General features: G+C 43.7%; 1 protein-coding gene across 5 annotated transcripts in view; it reads right to left on the bottom strand.

Moving 5' to 3' along the window:
* The window catches only part of LOC128304474 (leupaxin), a 56,744-nt gene that overhangs the window by 1,979 nt on the left and 30,962 nt on the right, over positions 1–23,803 (bottom strand). For 2 of the 5 annotated variants that reach the window (XM_053041668.1, XM_053041665.1), the window contains exons 2-8: positions 16,543–16,685; positions 14,967–15,183; positions 14,765–14,897; positions 14,561–14,664; positions 13,778–13,869; positions 4,569–4,979; positions 4,231–4,461 (exon numbers count right to left, since the gene is read on the bottom strand). In XM_053041668.1, the coding sequence (XP_052897628.1) occupies positions 4,231–4,461; positions 4,569–4,979; positions 13,778–13,869; positions 14,561–14,664; positions 14,765–14,897; positions 14,967–15,183; positions 16,543–16,685 (1,331 nt within the window). Of the gene's footprint in view, positions 1–2,852; positions 4,035–4,230; positions 4,462–4,568; positions 4,980–13,777; positions 13,870–14,560; positions 14,665–14,764; positions 14,898–14,966; positions 15,184–16,542; positions 16,686–16,868; positions 17,105–19,134; positions 19,346–23,803 lie in introns of those variants that run through there. The other 3 variants (XM_053041666.1, XM_053041667.1, XM_053041669.1) reach the window with 3 other exon arrangements.

The following is a 23,803-nucleotide window of genomic DNA, read 5'->3' as shown; positions in this document are numbered from 1 at the left end:
GTTCTTTAAGAAGATAACATTTATGCGACAGATAGATAGAAAATCCCTGCCATTCCTGTTGTACGTACAGTACGATTCACAACTTAGGTGCTAATTCCGATCGTGTTCGCTTCAAGGTATGGAACAAACCTGAAATGCCCTTCACTACACCGCAAGACCGTAGAGAATGATAATTATTAATGGCCCCAATTATTGTAGCCCACATTCTACGCTAATTTAAATTTGTTTCTAATTGACCGTTGAAATGATTGGCAGCTGGTCGAAGATGCTCGAGCCAGCAAACTGCAACTTTGCTACAAAGAAATCGCTCTCAGTTTCTGTTTCGCTTTATACAAACAAAACTATAGAGAAGAAATAATAGTTATTAAATAATAATAACTCTATTGGAATTTGCCGACACCTGTGGTCTACTAAATGAATACCAAAATTGGTAAAAGGAATTGATACATTGATAATTGATAAAAAACAAAATCATAAAATTTTTAGCTATGCATGTGGTCAGGAGAATGGTCAAGCCGTAGTAAATCTTTCGTCCCGTAATGTTGAAGCACTTTTAAGAGTAATTAATTTTATTGGATTAATAACCAAACAAATTAGCCATCTCGTCTTGTCGTTGAGCTAACCGTCTAATGACTTAATTAAGTTCAACACAGAACATAGTCAGTCCGTTAAACACCTAATAGGAAAAGACACTCCACTCAGATAAAATGTTATACAAGATCGTAAGCAGAAGGGCGAAATACTCTCACAGTTCCAGATTATCCCGACTAAGGATCTCGATGGCCACACTTGACCCACCAATCAAGGTCACCAAGAAATGTCACACAGGTTAACGAGGGTCTCTCACCCACCAAATGTTCGATTTGAGGGAAGAGAAAAATATATAAAGCGTCCGGAACGGGAAAATTACACCTTCTGGATTCAATCACATGCAAGTGATAAATGATTATACAAAACAAAAACGAAGAGAAACTCCGAGGAACCGAGCCAAACTAAACCAAACAAGGCGGTGGTGGTGCACACTCCGGAACCGCACTTTGTATATTTAAGTGTGGGGCTTGTACAACTTGTACCGAGCGCCCGAGACGACTAATGCCAAATAATAGTGAATGAGTGAGCCATGAGAAAACAACATCTTTCGCTTCTTTCGTCTATAAATATCTACCCAGCGGAAAACGGGTTTTCAATCTTTTTCCATCCTCCATTCGGGTGGGGGGGTGGTCAGAAATGTGTTTTGAATGTTTGTATTCCTAAGCCACACTCTTACACACCCAAAAAGGGGGTGGGGGGGGAGAGGTGCCGTCGGTTTAATTTACGCTCCAACAGCAGATCCGATTGGGTGGGAGGTGAGCGATTTTCCCACCCGCAAAACGGACCAGGCCAGTTCCGGGCACGAAAATCTGGTTTCCGTCCTGGCAGACGCGTGTGTTTTCGTCTTCGTTTTATTAAATTTTTTTTCGGTTCGCTTCCACCAGCCACTCGCGCGCTTGGCCACACTTCAAAAGTCGGAAGTTGTCAACACCGAAGATCTTTTGCTTCAAAGTGATCCGCCAGCGTGGGTGGGTTGCTGCCGCTACAAACTGGCAAACCTTATTTTTAGGACCCCATACTACGGCAGAAGCTTTCAAAACCGGTGCCAAACGTTGTTCGATGCGATCAAATAGGAAAATTGTCCATGTGTGGTACTTGGTGGTGGTACGTGCGAAAGGTAACTACTACTTTTTGGTTGTTTTAATGTCCCAAGGTCATTTAGCAGGTTTCGTTCTCCTGCTATCAAGGTAAATAATGTGTTTAAAGTCAGTATAATTGTACAGCCTAGATGTGTCACGGTAGTTCGATGACGGAATAACATTCCCCTGCAGTAAACAAAGCTTTCCCTCACACTGTTTGAACAATAGACGCGCAGGTAAGATTGGCTACTTGCAAATTATTGCACACAACTTGAGGTGAGGTGTGAAAAGCAACTCAAAAATACAGGCCTTACAGGAACTCACACTACCATGCGCACATAGGTGTAACCAACCATTCACACACCCTCCCTTGGGGCGATACAATCAAGGTATATGGTCGATAAACGAAAACAACATAGGCAATAAGATAAGAAATTCTACACGACTTTAGTTCCGGCCTGGTCCAATTACTGTTGCCGCTTCCAGATGCTAGCGATGACATAATTGCGCTGCGTATGAACTCAACGGCTCCAGCCCGGCACAGTTACACAGGGTTTTTATGTTCAAAAACTGGCAAGGGGATAGCCATTTCGGGATTCCGGTGTCTGGAAGTCTTCAAAATTAGACCACCACTCCCCAGATGACGGACGGGTTAACGCTATTCCGAGCTATACGTCTCACATACTCGCATCCTTCAACAGTTCATTCTAATTAGTTTACCGCCTGGTTAAATCCATGATCAGTTCCTGTTCGTATGGCGCATAATACATCATTCCCGTCTCCTTTCTCTGCATAGAGGTTCCGGGGTTCGTGAGAGTAAACAAAAAGTCGGATAGACATAGGCACATCAAATGGAGACGTCTGGTGGCTCGTACAGTTCTATCCGATCGGACACTGACGCGGGACGCGTGGGTGGTGCACGCATATTGGTCTAGGGCATCTCCATGACGTCACCCGTCCACAGTGCAGGATGATGTCATCCGTGACCGGGACTGACCAAAAAAAAAAAACCAAAACAACAACAAAAAAAAAGGTCAGCACCAAAAATGTGCCATACGCATACGCGTCCGGCCAAGGCCACACACACGCACGATAACGCGCACAGTGCGTTGACGTGTTTTTAAAAAAGTAATTTTTGTTTTGTTGTTTTGTGTGTGTTTTTTGTTGTTGTTTATTATCGTCTCGTTTTATATCGCTCTTTATTTACAATATACATTTAACAATATATTAGAATCAAAAGATAAAAAGGGGAGACCGCGTTTGAAGTACTCTTCCCTAACGTAAAGCCATTTTGTTTTGTGTTAGCTCGTAAAGGTAGTGAGAGTAAGCGCCAGTGGTTTGGTGTTGGTTTGGTTTTTCTTTCGAATAGTCCAACAGTGTGCTTATGGTCAGTCGCTATAGTCGCATCCGTACATCCATCCATCACGTAGATGGCTGGGTTGGGCGTCATTCTGTCTGCAGGTGCGCCATTTGTCTTGTCATGATGAGTAAAGGACCTCCGTTTTCTAGGTTGCGTGTGTGAATGGTTCTGTGCGACAGACTACCCTAGAAACATGACCTTCATGGGCGGAAGAAAAATGCTACAGCTGTGTGATACTGAGTGGGGGTCCGGACAGGGAGGGTAGCAGTTATGGCACGTTCCGAAACCACACACAGGACACACGCGCACGCGTTGTGTGTGAATAGTGGCTGAAAATAGTTGCAAAACTTGCGGCCGTGTTTTGTGATGCGTGTTTGAGTTGTTCGTGCGTGCGTGTGTGTGCGTACAGGAGACAGAACAAATGTAGGTCATCTCGTGGGGGAGGGGTTTTCAGCATCGCAGGACGGATGAGACGGTGGTTGTGGACACGCCGTTGGTCGATTGATTTGGCCGAGGACGCACGATCGGTCGCGTTGTTGAGGACACGGGCAGAGACAGATGAGCGGCGGGAGGCGGCCTTATGTTGATGGAGCTTTGACTGGCCACCAAATCAAACCGGCCGACGAGGGTTCGGAATTCTATTTTTAAACTCCAATGCCAATCAGCGCCCGGATGATCATCCGCCCGGACTGGCCACTTCGCGCTGTTTAAGCCCCGGATATTGCATCATTACGCGTGTCGGCGGTCGCCCGTAACATCCGTGAGAACTTTCATCCTTTCATGTCATGCTTGCAACAACGTGTCCGTTCCGTTCCCTCGGCCATATCGAATCGACCAACGTGTGCACGTGTTCGGTTCGCCACGCAGAGAGGATCGTGCGATGCTACTATGTATGCTATTGGTCGCTTAGTTTACTCGTCCTCATCGGCGCCAACACACCCGGGACAGACGGGTTTGCCTTCCATCGCGTAGAACGACTTGCCGGTGACCGGTTTCGAGCAGTCCTATAAATAAAATCAATTACTGATCTACATACGAGAGCACCGGTTCAGCAACCGAAAAGATGTATACGCTGGAGCTGCTCAAAAACAAATACCGCGTCTAAATTGACGCTCTCACCCACCGGATGACTTCATACGGGGCGGTGCGAAAGGAAGAAATTTCGTTAAAATCGGATTCCTGCACACGAGCCGCACTTACCCGACAGACGAAACAATCTGGATGCCATTGGCTGTTCAGCGCGGAGATGTAATTCTCCATGATGGCCCGGTTGCAACCGTTACACTTCGGGGCGAACATGTCGAAGTAGTCGTTGCGGCAGTACGGTTTACCGTCGCGCTCGTGGAATCCATCCTCGCCGAACTGTTGACCGCACTGGGCACAGAAGAAGTGTTCCGTGTGCCACGTTTTCTCCAGCGCTGTAACACATTTCTGCGTTGAAGATTGGGAGAGAGATCGAAAAGCAGAAAGATCGTATTTGTTTAAAAGTTTTGCCTCTCGTTCGAAAGGGGTGGGGTGCACCAAACCAAGGTACGTACATCCAGGATCGGTCCGTTGCAGTACGCGCACCGCGGGCTGAACAGATTGTGATAGTCCGGCTCACAGTACGGGTTACCGTCGCGCTCGAAGAAGTTCCGCGTGCCGAGCTCCTGGTTGCAGTGGCTGCAGGTAAAGTGCTCCGGATGCCACGTTTTACCGAGTGCCGTTATCACCTGCCCGACGATCGGTTTGTCACAGGCATTGCAGCATCCCTTCTGCGTTGTGTTCACACCCTGGCGGCTCATATCGGCGGTCAGATTGCCGAGCATAGAATCGAGCTGATCGGACGACGGTGGCAAATGTTCGGTGGTCGAAACCGTCGTCAGCGTACTCTGGTAGTGCGAGGTGCCCTGGTTTGGCTTCGCGTAATCCGTCACCGACTGGTGCTGATGCGACGTCCCGGCACTGATCTGTGTGATGAGAGAAAAAGGAGGAGATTTTTCAGTAAAAATTACACCATAATTACCTCGGAATTTCCGAAGAGCTTGTCGAATTAATTTTGATCGATTTGGTACGTAAAATCCCCGCGTTGTTTGGACACACCGAAAGGACGAACCTGTGTCAGAGAGAGTGAACGGCCGTAAAGAAAAAAAAACCGCCGAAACGACTGGACGAAAACCGACGCTGTGAAGTATTCCTCGTCTGCTAGGTGTTGCCGCGATGCGGTCTCAATGTGAACTGAGCAGTGCCGTCCATTCGATCTACTACTATTACCACCCTGGTAGGTCAGTATAGGGTGTGTACTCCCGGGGGGTTGGCGTGCGAGATGGCGTCGATGATGATGATGATGGTGGCATTTTGCACCCCATCACCCCCACAAACACACACACACACGGACATTTTGAACACATGCAACGGGGAGAAGTTCGTGCGCTCTCGCTTCCACCGCTCGAAGCGTTTTGTTTTCCATTAGAAGCCGAACGTGGCGCAACAAGCGGACGGATCAGCGAGTGTGTGGAGGACGGACCCTCAACGTTTACAGTCGCTTTTTAAAAACCACACCGTACACACACACACGCACACGGGAAGGGGTGTTCAATTTCATGGCGGCATGGCGCTTATTCCCTCTCTGTTAGACGAAGCCCAATCGAATGGTTATAATAGAAGATGACGCTTCTGTACGCGTTAGAGAACACCAGTAGTAAGGGGGACAGAGGAACTTCCCCGGTTGGGAGGGGGACAGTGGGTGGGGATTGTTTTTACACGCCATTTGCGAATTGGAGAAGAGCTAGAATGATGGTTTTACGATGTTCAAGGGCAGCCAGACTCGGAAAGGAAATGCACAACCACAGACAGGATGGATTGGACCGACTGGGTTCCGAAGTAGCGATACCCGGGAGAAAGAATTAACTTTTGGAATATTCAATGTACGCACACACACGCACACACACTTACTAAAGAGCATACGAACGATCGATCGATAGCGATCGTACGATAGAGGAAAAAACATCACGATACGATCGAGAAATGGGATAAATTGTTTTTTCCCCCCGTTCTTGTTTTTTTTTCAACCAATTGTTGACCATTTCGGGATCTTCTGTTTATTGTTTTGCGTTGAAACACAGCTTAACCCTGTTCTTCTTTAAAAAAAAAAAACCCGATGGCAATCGCTGCTTCACTCATCACATCTCAAATGCGGGGGACGGGGACGGTGCGATAAAGATTTTAAACAGATTTTTCCCGATTCTCGAGAGTTAAAGTGCTTGCCCGTAAAGAGCAAATTTGTACCGTGCCCCAAACAAAAAACCGCTTTCGGTCGAATTATAATATTTTTCTAATCTGTTGCATTAGTGTGAGATAGGAGTTAAAGCACTGTATTTAGCACTTGAACTATAATTCCGCTGGGGTCGTTTAGTTGATGGGCACGCGCGCCCCAAGACGATTGACGATGCTTACGTCAGCATCGGTGGTGTCAATGCAGGGATAGGAAGTGGAACTCAATAAACCTTACCGGTTATCATACCGAACTAAGACCGCAGATGATAATATCAAGCGCCGCGATCGCGATCGTGTGCAGCAAGTTCGCATCGAACACCACTGGAGCGAATGTTTGTTGCACATGCAGCAAGCAAGCAATTTAAATGATAAGACAGCCGTAAATGATGCTCATTTGATGTGTCTGTTTGTTGATGATTACAGTTTACACCCCAGTGAAAAGGGTCCATATCAATGCAGTTGGCCTGCGCTTCTGTACCACCCGTAGGCCGCCCGTATGGAAACCATAACAAAAAATGATTTAACAACACAACGCTTTATTTAGAATGGTGCTGACGAAGGTGTCCTATTTTTAAAAAGCAACGGTTCAAAAATCGAAAACTCCGCAAAACCGAAAATCCTTCGGTAAATTGTCACATTTAGAGCGATCCGGTGATGGTGGCCGGTCACAGCAGGGGTTTCCATTCTGTTTTTTTTTATTGGAAGCTGAGATCTGATTCGATCAATCACTAATAACAACGCCACAGGAATAGTTTAATGGCATTTTCGTCAAGATATATGTTTTTTTTTAAATGTAAAATCGCATCTATGTAAATTTTGATTATTTCTATTTAGGGTTGGCTTTGTTAACTATTCTCCAAAAAAAAAAAAAATAATAATCCAAAATCTGAAAGTGACATTGTTGCCAACAATTTTTGCCTCCGTTTTTCATCAACCAAGATATCTTTTGCACTCAGATCGAAACCCGGGTTCGGGTTTTGGCCATGGGTAGCCGGGAGAGAGAAAAAAAAAGCTGGTAACGCGCCGTGTGCAGCAGCCGCACCAAACGAGACCGAGATCCGAAACGTGTGCTCGGGCGGGCCGCAAACAAGCCGCCTTCGGTGTAGTTGTGTGTGACGCGGTTTGCGCTACTACGCAAACGTAGCGTTTCCGAAGGGCGGGGATGGTCTCAAATGTCGGAAAATACACTACAAACAACACGAAAAACTCAGTACGTTTGCACCACGGGAACTGTGGGTGTATTAGCATCGTTTAACGAGGGTGGAAAGTAACGCTCATTCATCAGCGATTTTGAGACGATTTGGGGTTCGATGATTTCGGAATGTTTGGCGTGCTATTATTGCTGAAAATTGAAAAACAGACATCCGATTTTGCAGTTGGATTTTATAGTTCCAATTGAACGCTTTTAGGAGAAAATGGCGGTGAACCGTTTGGATTTGTAACGCTTTAGACACGTTAAGCGTCAGGTGAAATTGTAACTTAATCCAGATATTCAGATGATCTTAACGATGTGTCATTAATTATACCGAGATCCAGTAAAAGCAATAGCTCATTTTTTCTACCTTAAACTCTTTAAAAAACCTCTCAAAAACAGACATAGGATTTAGTCCATAATAGCGTCGTCTAGAGGCAACAACAAAATATCTGATGATCGATTTCGTACCATCCATCAATAGAATTGCAAGAGAGAGCAAGAGAAGCGTTGCGTTGGCGTCGAAGCAGACCAGATCAACCATGTTCTTTTATGGTGATCAAATAATTTGGAAACCATTCGCCTCTAGACTCCAGACTCTCTAGACTAGAGTTAGGGAGCAGTAGTCCCGGTGGCACATACCAGTCGTCCAAAAATGATTGATGTCGGTTGAGGGTCCTCATTCTGCACTACAACGGTTGTGGCATCTACGAAAAATTCAATCCTATTGACCCATTCGACCATGTTAGGAAGATTTTGTAGGTGGTTCGCTCAAGCGTTTACGGTCATTGCGATCAACATAATAATTTGGATGAGAGAAAAAAAAAACATTAAGCGTTTCTCATCTCATTTTAATCCCAATTTTGACATTTTTCGTGGTATTTATCATCTATAAACTCAGGCTCTAATCGCTTAATGATTAATTTCCATGCACAAAACACATCTTATCAAACAAATTTATCTTTTTTGCTTTAAGCAACACACCCTTTTTTTGCTAATTGATCGAAACAAAACGGCTAAAAGTACTGAGCGAAATACAGCGCCGATGAGTCATTGAACACACCATCGAGTCCCGTCTATAAATTGTGTCATATAAAAGCCATTTCATACGTATCGTATGACGGATGCTCTCTATCGCTCGTTGGTCGATTTGCATTCACGCGAGCCGCCACGGGCGTGGTTGGTCAGTTGTTTTTGATGCGCAAAATGTAGTAATTTACAGTGCACTTGCACCTTTACGCACATTACGGAACACCGCGAGTGTCACCGTACGGGATGATCTAACACGTGTGAGGTAGAAATTTATGTACAATTTATAAAACTTTACTATGTAAGACGATGCGATACAATTGAATTTCGCTTAAAAAACATTTTTTTACCTTTATTGAGTATTTTTAGCAGTTAGGAAAAAATCTATATTATATCATGAATTTCCATTGAATTTCCTATCATCGTACGTACGGTTTTATGACATTAATAAAAAATGAAAAATTGACACCGTTTTGATGAAAAACCTCGAGTTTTTAGCAACAAAAATTAACATGAAAGAATGCACCGAAGAATGATTTTAGAAAAACGAAGAAACGTTAGAGAAAAACGGCTACATACGATAGCAGAAAGAAATGTGTGGAAGATCAATTACTTTAAGTTCCAAATTTTAAGCGAAGATAAATATTGAAATCCATTTTAAAATGCGTTAAATTTCTCGCACAGAACCATTATTAACCTTCCCCAAGGGTTTAAATAGGGGGATTGATCCGATAGACAGACAAACCTATCCTCCATCGAACTAACCGCAGTTTTGACCCTGTCACAATGAGACAACGTGCCGCCACACAACACCGACCGGCCCACTCGAAAAACGTGTCGTTAATCAAGCGAAGACGATGCGCAAAATGATACTCCCGTCGGTGCGGCTCCGTATCATCATCATCATCATCATCATCATCATGATTGCATTGCATTTATCGATTCGCACTAAAGCTTGTTCCGCACGGGCACGTATTCGCTAAAAACTCTTGTTTACGAAGGTACTTAGTGGCCCTTTTTCGTCTTACAAGCGGCCACAATCGTTTCAGGGTCGTACGGCCAGAGCAGAAACAAATCGATCACCCCAACAGTGTTGCAAGCGCTTGCAGTTATCCGGGTTTAGGTAAAGGTAGCGCGGGTTTAATCGATTGCACAATCGCCCTTCAAGCAGGGAAAAAGGATAAACGCGCACACGGTGATTCCGTGTGATTCCTGTGTGGTTCCTTAAACGGGTTGAACAATCCAACCGAAAAAGGGGGCCACCCGCCGGATTGCATGCCAAACAACAATTGTTTCCGACCCGTACGATCGCACTTTCTTTGCGTGAGGTAGTGGGTGGTACTGTTGGCACTGGATTGCCGCCACGTGCTCGGACGCATTGTGTACGTATCGCAGGTCGGAAAGAACAATACCGAACTTACAATGCCACCGAAGTGTGACGCATGACATCATACGTCGAGAGGAAACGTTTCAAACAGAAGGTCTCACACAAATGCAGTATGGAAGGAAACGGCGGATCGTGCTACACCTTTAGACATCTTTAGAATTTTAGAATCTCGCACTTGTGTGTGTCTTACCAACGAACGAACCGACCCCGCCTTGTGGCGAATCATTTCACATTTCAACAAGGCGTCACCTGCGGACGTTACGGTTGGTTTTCGAAATTGCAAGAAGCCAGAACTAGTTTATGCGCGTGACACTAGCCGTGTGCGATGGTCAACTATTTAACTTTCGCGACTCTTTCGCGCGAGATTGTTGACATATTTAATTTAATAGTCGTAATAATTAGCTGCGTGCTGCGCGTTTGCCGATTCGTTTGCCGAGATGATGGCTAAAACGGTATAGAGTGGTGGCGTAAATCAGTTTGAAACATTGTTGAAATGTTGTGTGGAGGGAAACTAGTTAAGACAATGGTCTGAAAGTCTAAAATAAGAAATTAATTAATTCGAAGTTATAAATTAAAAATAAAATGTTATTCTTAAACTACTACACATGGATTGTTTTTTAAGAACAATTTTCTTTTAGGTGTTTTCCGCTAAACACAATTCATCCCGTCAGCTATAATGATGGCATGGTTAATAAAATTAATATTACATCCACGTGAATTAGACCACAGCGAAAGGACGGCGCGAGTCTGCCGATCCCGTGTGCACATATTGCTCCTGCTAATTAATGTGTGCAGTGGTACGCTTTCGTTGCAAGACTTGGAAAACCGAGAAGAAAGACACATAAAACACGGCCAAACAAACGGCTATAATAAATGAGTATCTAAACGATGACAGCACACACGGACGACCGCGGTGAATTCATTCTTTTGCCTGTTTCTGCATGCGGTGTGTGACTAGGCTAACCGACACACCGTAGGAGAGCTGTGGCGCTGCTTTAAGAGACAGATTTACAAACTACAAATGATATATCGGATCCATTTCAATTGATGTCTATTAAGATGTCCACACGCAAGTTCGAGGTTGTGCGGGGTTCGTTCTACGTTTCGGTTCCGGTTTTCCGTCAAGGTTTCACATTTATTCAATGATTTTTCATCCCTCAACCAAATGTTGTCATACTGTCATGTGGGCAGCGTATAGCGGCTCTTGATCAGGTTGTTTGTTTACGTTTCAAAAAATCCTTAGCATACTGTAAGAATTTGTGTAGTGTTGCTATTTTTTCACATGAATTTTCCACCAGTTTGATTGAAAATTAATCACAGAAAACGTGCCTACTCAAAATTAGTTCAAATTTAGATGCACACGCTTGCTGATGCAATTCGGCTCAAGTACAAATGGTTTATAAAAGCAACGACTGCTGCGAAATTATTTTCCTCAGCCATTAAAATGTGTGGCAGATATTTACTAGGAAAATGGGAACTCTGTTCAGCTGGGCCCTCCCTAAGCGGGAATGATTTATTTATATTCGATAGTAGTATGAAAATATGTTTTCGTTTGCGTTTCGTTCGCGCGGAAATGACCAACGCAACAAGAAGGGGTTGTGGATAAGTAAAAAAAAAACAACACGGAACAGCGCTGGAGGATATATTTTGAGACTAGTGATGTGGAATCGTGCCCGTTTGAAGGCTGACTAGAAAGAATTTATGGAAACGGGGCACGTTCATCTCGTGAATTAGAGAAGCACAAACGCAAGACGTAGCTCATTGAACTTAAGGGAATGCGAACTCTACGCAATAATGTCAAATCATTATTTATTGCGAATATACTATCGCTTCCAAGTGTACAACATATTTCATGCATGAGAATATCCTCAAAAGATGGAGAGATTAAGGCCAAAGATGTTGCATCCTCCTTGATGAAGATTAGTTTTCTTTGTGTTTACATAAGCCAAAGAAAAAAAAAAGATGGAAATTACACTTACAAAATTTAATTGAGTTTGTAAATATTTGTCTTGCGTACCAGCGCACATATTTTATTCTTCAAATTTTCCGACAATCATCAATAATATGTTGTGAAGTAAATGCCAATGTATCTGCGAACGAAACACTGTAATCATCCTTCATCTTCGCTCGTGTTAGCCAACTGTCAAACAAAAGTCGTTCTAAAGGAACAATAAAATGCTTCGCGAAACAGTTCATTATAAACAAACCTCTGCAAGTCGATCGTCGCACGCTCCATTCACTTGTGTGCAGAAAGCATATTTGCCTATTTTATCGAAACCGACAACTACACTGACAACACCCTTCACCATCGCCGACATTTAGTGCAATCATTAACGTCAAGTTAGCAACGGTCAGTGATCGTGATAAATTTCGTCTCACAAACAGATGTGGCTAACAAAACACTACTTGGCAGTGGATTTGTCGTTTTGCGTTTGGGAGAAACCACACACATACAGTACAGTCCCATCCGCACCCATCGTTCTCTCTGATCCTCCGATCGATCGTGACCTTCTTCCCAAGCACCCTATTCTACCATTCATGGTCGGGGTCTATTCTTACCGCGCGCCTTTTTTGCGGGGCAGCACAGGGACCACAGGGCAGCACGAATGTAAATAGATCAAAAATAATTATGACCGCACATCATCTGGCGAACTAAACGACAACGGGTAAACTTTCCACGGTGGTAGCGCTTTCGCAAAATACAGTCTTACGGGATTCCTCGCACGAACAAGTCACAGTTCTATACAACGAACGTTTACGTGCTTCGTGTGGGGAACGGAAGACACGTTAAAATTAGAAACAATAATTTATCGCTAATGCAACGGTTTTTGAGGAGTTATATTTGAAATGGCCGTCGAGTATGCCAAAAGAATCCATTTCATATCGAAACCGACTGCTCGAAACATTAATGTGAGGTGCATCTAATTAAAATCATGAGAAATTACAAAGGGTGTATGAAACACCCACGAAAATTAACGTTAATTTGTAGATATCGTAAGAAGTAAGAAAATGTCGAGTGGGTCAATTGAAGCTAATTTTTTAATTACAATATGCCGAATCAATCATGGTATCCCCAAATGGTACGTTCGAATGAATACCATTCACAAGCGCTGATTGGAGCGAACCGAACCATGGTAAGATTAAGTGGTTGAGCGCATTTTTGGCAGCAAGTCCTAACCATCGAACTGTTTTACGAACAGGGACACCATCACAAAATGATGTCAAATATCAAACGTCAAGTACAACTGCCGCCAAAGGGCGGTTTTATTTACTGAAAAAATTGTTCGTGGACTAACCCTGCACACTTCCGTTCCGGTAACCGGCGGGCCGCAACAGTTTTGCTAATGAACCGAGGCACAGATTAACAGGTGAAATTTGTGGTTGGAATTTCCGTCCCAACTCGACGAATGTAACGAATTCATAGAGCTGAAACCGTCGACAGGCAACTGTCATAAAACTGTCACTACATGGAGGCGCATGGTGTTTTAGCACACCCGCCCACTGAACTTGACCGTGGGTCTAATGTGTGCGCCTTTTGTAAATCTACCTGAATGCAAAGATGGAACGCGACTCATTCAACTACAAACCCTCGACAGATATTCGCCACGCATTCGGGTGCAACTGTGTGTTCAACCCACAAAAGACACCACACTTCCAATTGGTATAATTAATCATAGCGTGATGAAAAACTGCCTCCCACTTTCGGCTTGATAAAACATGGCAAAGCAATAAGGGGCAGAACCATCCACCCGTCATATGCCTCCCGTCGAATGCCATTTGGATGTGTGCAAATTTTTTTTCTGCTTGAACCACTTTACAAATTTGTCCCGGCGCACGCGGGAGGCAAAGAAAATGAAGCATAAACAAAGCGCAACACAATTTACCTTGAAATCCGACAGTGACGCCATCAGATCATCCAATTCCTTCGTGGCCGACGAAGTGTGCGATTCGTTCTGGGCCAGCTGTTGTTGGTACACTGAACGAGAGAGAGAAGAGACAAAACGACAGAAATGGAGAGAAATTAAATTCATTGGCAACGACAAGTTGTACGAACACGTGTATCGTGCTATGAGGATTGCATACGTTCCAGGCGTTTACAAATGTTTCGTTAAGTTGCGTTATACGTGAGCGATGCAATTTTACAGACGAATTACAGTGTAAATTAATCGTTTAAAGAAACATTAAAATGCATTATAACATACGAAACATGTTGTCCTGATCCTCACTAACATAACCTATGTATGTAAACAATTCGTGTGTTAGGATAATTCGTGTGTTAGGATAAATTGGGATAATTCAAACAACAACTAATTTTACAATTAACTTTCAAGTATCAAGTCTTCTGGACTATTTTTAGTAAGCAATTTTAGCTTTACCTTCGTAGGATATGCTTGATGCGGATATGCGCATTTATCAGTGAAGTCTAACAATCGTGTTACAATTGTTATTTAATAAATTTTACTATAGACAAGATATGCAAGATTCTCTTTGTAGTCAAGTATCTCTCTCTAGAATTATATAAATCGAGGATTTAATAGTATCTCTCTATGCCTAGATAATTTTAATTTACATTTAGAGATATTTATAATATTGTTAATTGAGTGACAACTTTCTTAATTCTACAAAAAAAAACACTCATAGCTTTCTGATATACCAACTCTACTTACTCTGATTTTGATACTGAGCACTTGGTGTCCCGGTAAGCTTTTCTGTGGTCGTTTCACGAACCGTTATCGTGACTTGCCGACCCGGTTGGTTTACATTTTGATTCCTAAAATGACAGGTAAATGTAGAACCGTTCCGGTTAGTGACACTGAATGTGCATTTATGCTTTAAACCCAGACGACATGCGTCACATCGAATCCACTCACCCGTGGGGAACCGCATAGATTGGGTTTGAGTGCGCATTGCTTAGCTCCTCCAGCAAGCTGTCTACCGATGGTCGCTTAATGCTATCATTAATGGCATACGGAGATGGACTAGTGACGATGGCGTTGTTGGGTTCTGCAATTAGAAACAATCAATTAGTGGACCAGAGGAAAGGAATGGAAAAGCGGACAGCTGAGAGCTTACGTTTTTCGACGACATTGCCGTATCGAGCGCTGCTCAAATCCTGCAGCAGTGAGTCCAGTTCGGAAAGGTTGCCGGAAGCGGAGGTTTGCAACTTCTGCGGTGTGCTTGATCGTGGCAAGGAGTTGTGCGGTGTCGTCGACCTAGGTAGCGAGCCATTGTAACCGTTTGTGGCGCGCGTTTCAGTCACCGTTTTGGATGATGTGTTTTGATATGTTTGCTGTAAATGATAGAGTCAGAAAAGATCACATTATTCAATGGTGGTTCGCTTAATAGACACATCTCAACCCAAAACTACGGTGCGAAAGATAAAATCAATTAATTGGGCGGTTTCTTCAAAGCGAAAGAGACGCCATTGGAACACATCCAAGCTGTCCCGCCGCGTCATTCGGTGACAGATTTATTCACCACAGCTCCATCCATCGTACGTACACGAAACTTTGCAAATGTCTGTCATTCATTTCCCATCTTTTTTTCGTTTCTTTTGAGCTCGTTTTCAACGAAATGTGTTCACTGTGAGGCAAACACACAAATATTGGCAAGTGTCTTTGGTGTTAAGGCACGTGCACACGTCGTCTAGACGGAATGTTCTACTTCGCTAATTATCTCAGCTACTGAGAAGGCAACTGGGGTGATTCACTCAACTACAAGTAACACCGTTTCGTGGAAGTTTTCATTGCATATAATTTATCACTTATCTTTGCGCTCTTTATCAACAGAGCGGCAGACAGCGGCATTGCACTAGTTCGCGTTTAAATATGTTTATCAATCTGCTACAATGTCTTAACATAACAAGCGAATACATTTTACTGAACCAAAAATCAATTCTTGTAGATATTACTTCAAAATTTGGGCTCAGATATTCTAAAATGATTGTATTCTGAAATGGTATCAAATCATTAAAGAGTCATTGAAGTCGCCAATTAACCGCGCATCTTCATACCAAAAAAACGCAATGCGCAAATTCACTGTCCACCACTGCCTTTTACACCACGCGCGGAAGGTTTCTGGGTCCATGTGTGTAACGGGTTTGTTATATTGCTTGCTACTTTCAATCGACCACTATTGCTGACTCGATGTAAGTCCGGTACCAGGAGCGCACGTTTCAAAGAGACCGAGCACAGCACCAAGCTGTACATACATCCATTCATGCACGTTGCACCACGCACACTTTTTCCGTTGCAGTTGACTCACACACAAGCCGACTGAGCGGCCAGGGAGAAAGAGACCAGCCGAATGTGACTGAGCGAGTCTCAGGGGCGTTCGCCATAAGAAACATTTGCTGCAACTGCACCGAGCCGACGTCGGTGTGTGAGGGCGGGGACTGCTGGATGCGGGATCTCCTCTTTCGTCATGCGCGCGCATTCGAGAATTGCATCGTTTGCAGTGTTTGTTTGTCGCGAACATGCACTTGGGCACCACACGTTCAACGAAGTGAGCACCAAACGTCGCCTGACGCCGATTAACGGGAGCATCACACTCAATGAACCACCTTCAAACGTTAAATGCTTTTTTCTCTTTTTTCCCTAGGTTATGACGCTTATCGCACCCCGGTCGTGCGGCAGCAGTTACTACCTACCGGAATGGGACTGGTCTGTTGCTTGTTCCGGACCCCATTCAGACTACCATATCCGGGAACAGATGAACCGCCTCCACCACCGCCATGCTGCTGCTGCTGATTGTGGCCGGGAACCGTGTTCTGAAGGTCGGCAAGTAGTGCGTCTGGAAAATGTGAGGGAAAAGAAAGGGTATTAGAAAATTGAAAACAGAAAGGTGGAATAAATAATGCAGAAAAAGTAAAACTGGAGCATTTGAAATCAAGTTCCAGTCACACGGGTGTTTTTTTTCCCCGTTCGGATCAGATCAATCGTATCGGACACTGTGTTCCCCTTTTCCAAGACATACCGAGAAAATCTTGACAGTTTTCCTCCACACTTTCGTACGTTATTTCTTCCATCTTTGGATCACGCATTGGAGTGCGATTAGGAGAGTGTTTCGGTACAGTGACACGTTTTGCTGATGAGTAAGCGAAAACACTGGGTCGGGCTCTGGGGGACACCGGCTTTCACTGCGACCAGTTACAAGCCAAGTGGTCGGAATGCGTTTGTTTCAGAATTCCAGGCTCCCGCGGTGACGACCGTAGCTCAACTGGCGCATCGCGAAAACCTTCACCAGCAACGCGCACAGAACGCGATCTTCCCGTTCGTGGTTGTCTCGGTATTTTTTTGTTGCCTCCTTTTAGAAACACCCAGCGACAGAAAACGACAACGCTATACGGTTGTCTCTCACCCAACACAACACAATCAACATAGATACGGGGAGTTGTACAATCGGTCCGATTACTACTGCTGTGTGTGCTGGGTGTTCTGGTAAGGGTTGGTTTCGTTTCCCTTTTTTTCACTTCCAAACGCAACGATAAACCGCAAAACGGAAGATGACCCAACCAACCGAGCGCTGATGACGAACTTTTGCGGAATGTCTCCGAGGCATTGAGGGTGGCTACGGTAGTGCGACTGGTGTGGATCGGTTTTTTTTTACACGTGGAAGAAGGTTTTTGTTAATGAAAATGTTTGTTACGGACGTTGTTTCCCTTACGTTGACTTGTGTTTGTAAGCACAACCGCTTCCATGTTGCTGCTGGTTGGGTGAGTTAAGTTCTTATTTTTTGTTATTCTCGAATTTCCTTCATGGCGAGTGTGAAGGGCGCTTGACGCTAGTCGATAAGAAAATGTGCGCACCGATAGCGTGTTGACACGTTTGTTTTTATTGACATATTAGGAATCGATCGGGTTGAACGAAAAGAAAAAAAAGATCATCAAGGTAGTGCAACAATTCAATTTTTGCAACATTCGTATAGAGGTAGTATTACCACAATTGCCTAATTGTTGATTTTTTTTAATATGTAAGGTCTTCATGTAAAGGTTGAGGTTGATATGCCGATAAGGAAAAAGGTAGAATTTATGATGAAATAAAATATGACGGAAAAATGAAGAATATGGAACTAATCAAGGCTAGGAATTTTCCATGATGTTGCTTTAGTAATTATTTTCCAAAGATATGTGATAATTCTATATTTGGCACCAAAGAGATTGCCACTTGTATTGATCGATGCAGAACACCCTTAAAGGAATACGCTTCTGTTTAGTCAAGCGAATCACAAATTTGTCCTTGAGTTCCAAGGAAAATTATTAGAAATTTGGAAAAGTTGTGTTTTTGTTGTAACAATCCTTAGAATAAAAACTGTTTTTTCTTTTTTTTTACAACTTTGATTAAAATTTTGGTAAAATAGCGCTGGAAACATATTTGTACACTCAACAGAACAACTTCTGGTAAAATAAATGTAAAAACCAAAAAAACTTCATGTTCAACTCTGTAATAAGAATAATTAATGATTAAATTAAACATTTGTAAATAAAGAAACAAAAATTCACACGTAACTTTCCATATTTTTTGCACAATATCTAAGCTTTCAGTTTGAACAGAACTAAAAGAATAAATCCAATAGAAGGAAAATGATAAAGATTGTAGAACAATCAACACCAACCAATTGTAGCTTTTAAGAACAATTTTGCACAGCGCTGCACTTTAATGGCAATACCGTCAATTGGATGCTGCACATTAGTAAAGGAGCTCAACAACGTGCGTCGCTGCGCGCTATAAATATCAAAACCCGATCGACAGAGAGTGCAATTTAAAACCCATCACGACCCAGTTACGGGATGCCATCAGTTCAATTTGATACGCATCGGAGGTGGGCTCGGCAAGATGCAAAAATATTGATGCCCCAATGCCCTTGCTGCTGATGGGAGGGTGGGGATCGCTGCTGGAGTACGCGGCTGCACGTGCCCGGTCACTTGTGGCAAAGTGCGCGCGGGAAAGTGGAGCAAGTCACAAAACAGTTGATGCGTTGCACCTTTTGGTTGGTGGTTTTTGATTGATGGTGTATAGAATGGAAAAGCGCAGGTGAGAGATATCTTCGCTGTTTATTAGGCAAGCATCATTTCTTCATAGCAGGACATCATTTCCAAGCTAATTTCCAAATGGACACAAACTATAAATAACACTTTCAAAATGGTTCCGCCTGGTGCCGCCCACGGGTGTGCTGCACATTGCAGCGAGGAAGCGCACAAATTGGGCAATCGTCGAAAAGCGTACGCATATGTCACACTCACCCAAATAATCTTCGAACCCTTCCGACCGGCCCGCGACCATTCCTTTCGTTGGCGTGTTGCGAGACATTTTAGACGCCATGCTGTATTGCACACTACGATTTCTGATACGATTTGTCTGTCTCGCAGGTTTAAGTGTCTAATCGTTCCACTGTTTGTTTTTTATTTATTTATGTTTGCAATGTCCACAAATGGTTCTTCACTATCGGCATTGCTGTATACAAGTATTACTCGCTATTCTATTTAATATTTCACAATGATGCACCGAAAAGTAGCTTATTCGTCGTCGTGCAACGTGATCGTGAGCTAGAAATGGTAGTTACGAGAAGAGAGAACTAACCAAACGCAATAGCAACCGCACCCTGATAGCTCAAAGCGGAATTCTACGCTGGTTGAATTTCATTATTGATCGCGCCATTTTTATGACACCATGAGGGGTCTCGCGGTCACCGCCATAATTATTGCACATCTCTCGAATGCAAGCGCAAAAAGAAACTGAAATGAAAATCCACAACGCAAAAAGGCGCTAACAGCAGTATTGGTCATAAAAAAAAACATGGAAGACTTTAAGCGTTCTCAGCCACTTTCAGACCGCAATTGATTGAGCTGCTAATGGGACATTGGGGCACAACTACATGTTGGATTAACGAGGAGTTCTTCACAATTTAAAACACGAAGGGAATATTGAGTATTGAGTTTATATGTTTAAAAATACTATTGGAATCGTACAACTCTAAGCCGATCGTTAGGCAGACATTAAAAATGGCGAAAATAAAATCCCTTACGCAAAACCTCGTAAAGCTGAGTACGCGAGCTGTGGAAATTACTTCCACTCGGTAAGAAGTACGTTTAACACACCTTTGCGCGGAATTATTTTTAGATCCAACAGACGGAAAACCCACGCCGATTTGGATGGAAATGGAAACAAAGAAAAAGTGCGCAACAAGCAGCATATGGGATCTTTGAACTGGTAAGATCGAAGTATTATGCAAATGTGCAGACAACTTTGAGATTCTTTTACTCTTCATCGTACGATCGTCATAATGATCATCTATTTGTGTGTAACAATCACTGCCTAATTGAACAGCCAAACTGGCGAACAAAGCTGAAACCTGTAGACGATCGTGTACAACACTCGTGTAACAAAGTTAACTTCCTCCATATTCAGCTGGCCCATTTTTCACCATTTCCAATTGCTAGCTCACAAACTGTTGGCTCAAAAATAGCTCCAACTTACTGTGACTCACAATGGGTCGTGCGCAGTCGGGACAAATTTTCCATTTCCCTGCCCACCAGCATAGAGAGAACGCTGATCGGAAACATCTTTCGTTCAAACCAATTATTCCACCGTGTGGTACCCTTCGGAACGGGGAGATTTCTCGAGCACGCGACGAACGAGACCAAGGTCAAGACCTGCACCACACCTCGCGCGCGGCTTTGCGCCATTGAGTAATGTTTAGGTGAAGGAACGCGCATCATCTACTCCGCGCACTGCGTTCGCAGTGTACACGGCACACGCACGGCCCGGATCGGTAGACGAAATGTTCGTGCGAAAAATCGCGCGATCGCGATCGAATGAATGATCGGGTGAATGCGGGGTTCACGCGAGCGTAAACATAAACAAATCCTTCTAGGACACACCAGCACTAAAGACATCGTCTCGAAGGAACACATTCAAAGGAGAAACAACCCCAGGAACGCATACAGGCAGTGATCTTCCCCAACACACTTGACCAGATGGCAAATGTTTGCGTGACCCACACAACAGGAACGCACACCGTGGCAGCACACGCATGCCCAAATCCGTCGGCAACTAAACGGGGATATGACAGATAAGAAGGTGCACCACCATATTGTTCTACGGTTGATCGTCCGCGCGGTACCACGCATCATTGAACATATCACAGAATAAGCTACTTTTCGATAGGGAATAATATATTTTTACGACTTGAAGAAAAAAACCAGTAACAAACGAACTGCGAGTTCTATTTTCTACGGAGAAACCAAACCGTCCTATCTTTACTTCTCGTGGGTTCACTTGTTTGTTTTTTTGGGTGTGCATTTCAACACCAGCGCTCTCGCGACCATGATCTTATAATCGTTATTTCTACTAAAAATATTTGCCCACAAACTTTTGATGCTCTTCTCTGCGTGATTTTGAGCCACTCGCCACAAGAACCCGTTTCGAGCCAAATCTCACTGGCGATTCGTATGCGAAGAAAAACACTCGTTTGTTAATGTTCGAGAAAAAAGATACTCCTACGAGACGTGGCGCGACGTGGTTATACTACACACTGATGGGTAATTTGCTGAAAACCTGGTGCACATGGTGTCTACTGTCAAATTACTATTTTCAACATTATCACCACAACAAACATTGCACGACCATGGACGCTAGTTGGGGTTTTCACAACTATCACAGACTTTTATCCAGATGAAACTAACTATCTCGCTTTTGATATAGCAACACTGCGGCACACTTTGTAAACCCGTTTTGTTATCTTTGGTTTGGATTTGATAGCACTGCTTTACTGATACTCGCACACACGACCACGAGTTCCGGTAGCACACTAAGTGAAGGCACGGTCTACTAGCAGAAATACCTGATAGTATATTCAGTAAAGTAATCAAAACGTCACGTCCAAGGTGCAAATAATGATCATGGACGATGCGCACAAATGGCTACCACGCAACAACCTGCGGTGATCGAAATAGCGGGAGCCTTCACTGCTACCGACCGATCGCCAAAAGGTTTGCACTGATACTACATTACCATCGTGCAGGTTGGCGGCGGATGCCGCTCGCGCTCATCATTGACCCACACACACACACACTCGCCCGAGGAGATGGGAGCGAGAGCAGATTTTGCAGCATCACGCAACATTAGACACATTTCGATGTGCGCGTTGCGAGAGTGATGTGACGTGACGCGAGTGACACATCAAGTGCGTACGATCGGATGCACCCTATAGACGTCACCGAAGACGATCCGGTTGAAGGTGCGGACATCAGACAGAGGTTACAACCAGTCGTCTATCGGCGATATGTCACAAAAATCACGCTTGTTTTAATGTCTGCACACTGTTGATGCGAGTCTAAACAGTTTAACAGCCGCCGCCGGTGACGACATCCAGCCGTGCCAGATTTAGCGCTAGCCAGCACGGTTTTATGTTGTTTTACGACTTCTCGTGTAGAACTAGCGTGCGTAAATTTTACCTTGGAAGGTGGCGCAACACAAAAGCGCGTCCACACCCCTAAACACCAACCCTCGAATCGCACAAACACCGGCTAATTCGGACCGTATTTCACGCGAGAACTTGCCAAGGGGTTTATGGGAATCTGCTCTCGGGACTTGAACATCTATCGTCTGATTTCTCTCACAGCTTCTTAGTTCGATTTTTCGCGAGATAGAGACCTTATAAACAAATCCCCTTTATCTCTTGTCCACTTTGGGTGGATTTTCTTCAAGAGACGCTCCGTCAGCAGAGGATTTACGCGCGATGCGATATCGAGAAAACTGATCGGCTAAGAGTGAACGCACAGAACATTAAGCGAGGTGGTGGACCATCACCATCACCTGAACCACAACATGCCGGATATTCCGTAGATGGATGTCGATAACGAAAGATGGCCAAAGATCGTTGTCCGGTTCAAGCAACGGCAATAAGGAGGGCCCAGCCAACGAACTAAGATTTGTTGCTATATGGTAATGTTAGCTTATTATTTATGGAAGCCAAATTCCACCGATAGCCATCGACGTGGCACAAACTTAGTCATAATGCGCAAAACCAGTTAGATTAATAATCAACACAGTTTGAGAGAATGTTTTAATGGCTGGAAGGCCACTATCCACATGACATCATGTGATAGACATAAGAGGCTAGTAAAATGGTTATATTTCTTGAACATTTTTAAAGGCCATTTATTTTGATTTATTTTATACCAAAAAGTAATGCGAGTACTGAGATATGTACTAAAAAATCGATATTAGCGAAAAGTGCTTTATTTAGAACAACGAAAACTAATTCATCTTATTTTTAGTACAATTGACCAAAATTATTATAAAATTCACATCACGAAAGCAACAGTTAAGATTACCTTTCACAGACAAACAAAAAGAAATTAATTGCTATTTAAAAGGGCATTTAGAGAACTACTACTACTCCCTGCCTGTCTATCTTTTAAACAGTAAGGCTATCGTCAGTATTTGCTTTTGATTAATTACATTCGGTGTTAACCATTTGTTCCTCAGTTCTTCGGAGGGTAATCGTGACAGGAAGGGGACTGACGCGACGAAAGAATTCACGACAGTTTTGTGATCTGATATTTTCTATTTTATTTTCTCCCTCTACCCAAACCCCATAACATTCCCCAACAGTTTGTGTTCACACTCTTTACAAGCGCCATCATCGCTAGAGCGGGACTGACTGTTTTCATCAAGCCGCCAGTAGTAGCCAAAGCTAACGAAAAGAATGCCGGCTGCGCATAACAGTGAACAGTGAAAACATGCAAATAAAGCACATGAAACACGATCATTCACTGCACAGGCTTGCAAAAGGGAAATGCGAAAGTAAATATCGCCGTCTTGGGAGGGACGGGAGAGAGTAAACAAAAAAAAAAGCGGGAACCTTCAGTACTTGCTGAATGGGCGAACAAACGGGCGCCCTTCTGG

The sequence above is a fragment of the Anopheles moucheti genome, chromosome 3 (genome assembly GCF_943734755.1).
Source record: "Anopheles moucheti chromosome 3, idAnoMoucSN_F20_07, whole genome shotgun sequence".
In the NCBI taxonomy this organism is placed as follows: Eukaryota; Metazoa; Arthropoda; class Insecta; order Diptera; family Culicidae; genus Anopheles; species Anopheles moucheti.
This window is presented reverse-complemented; position numbering and strand designations above follow the sequence as displayed.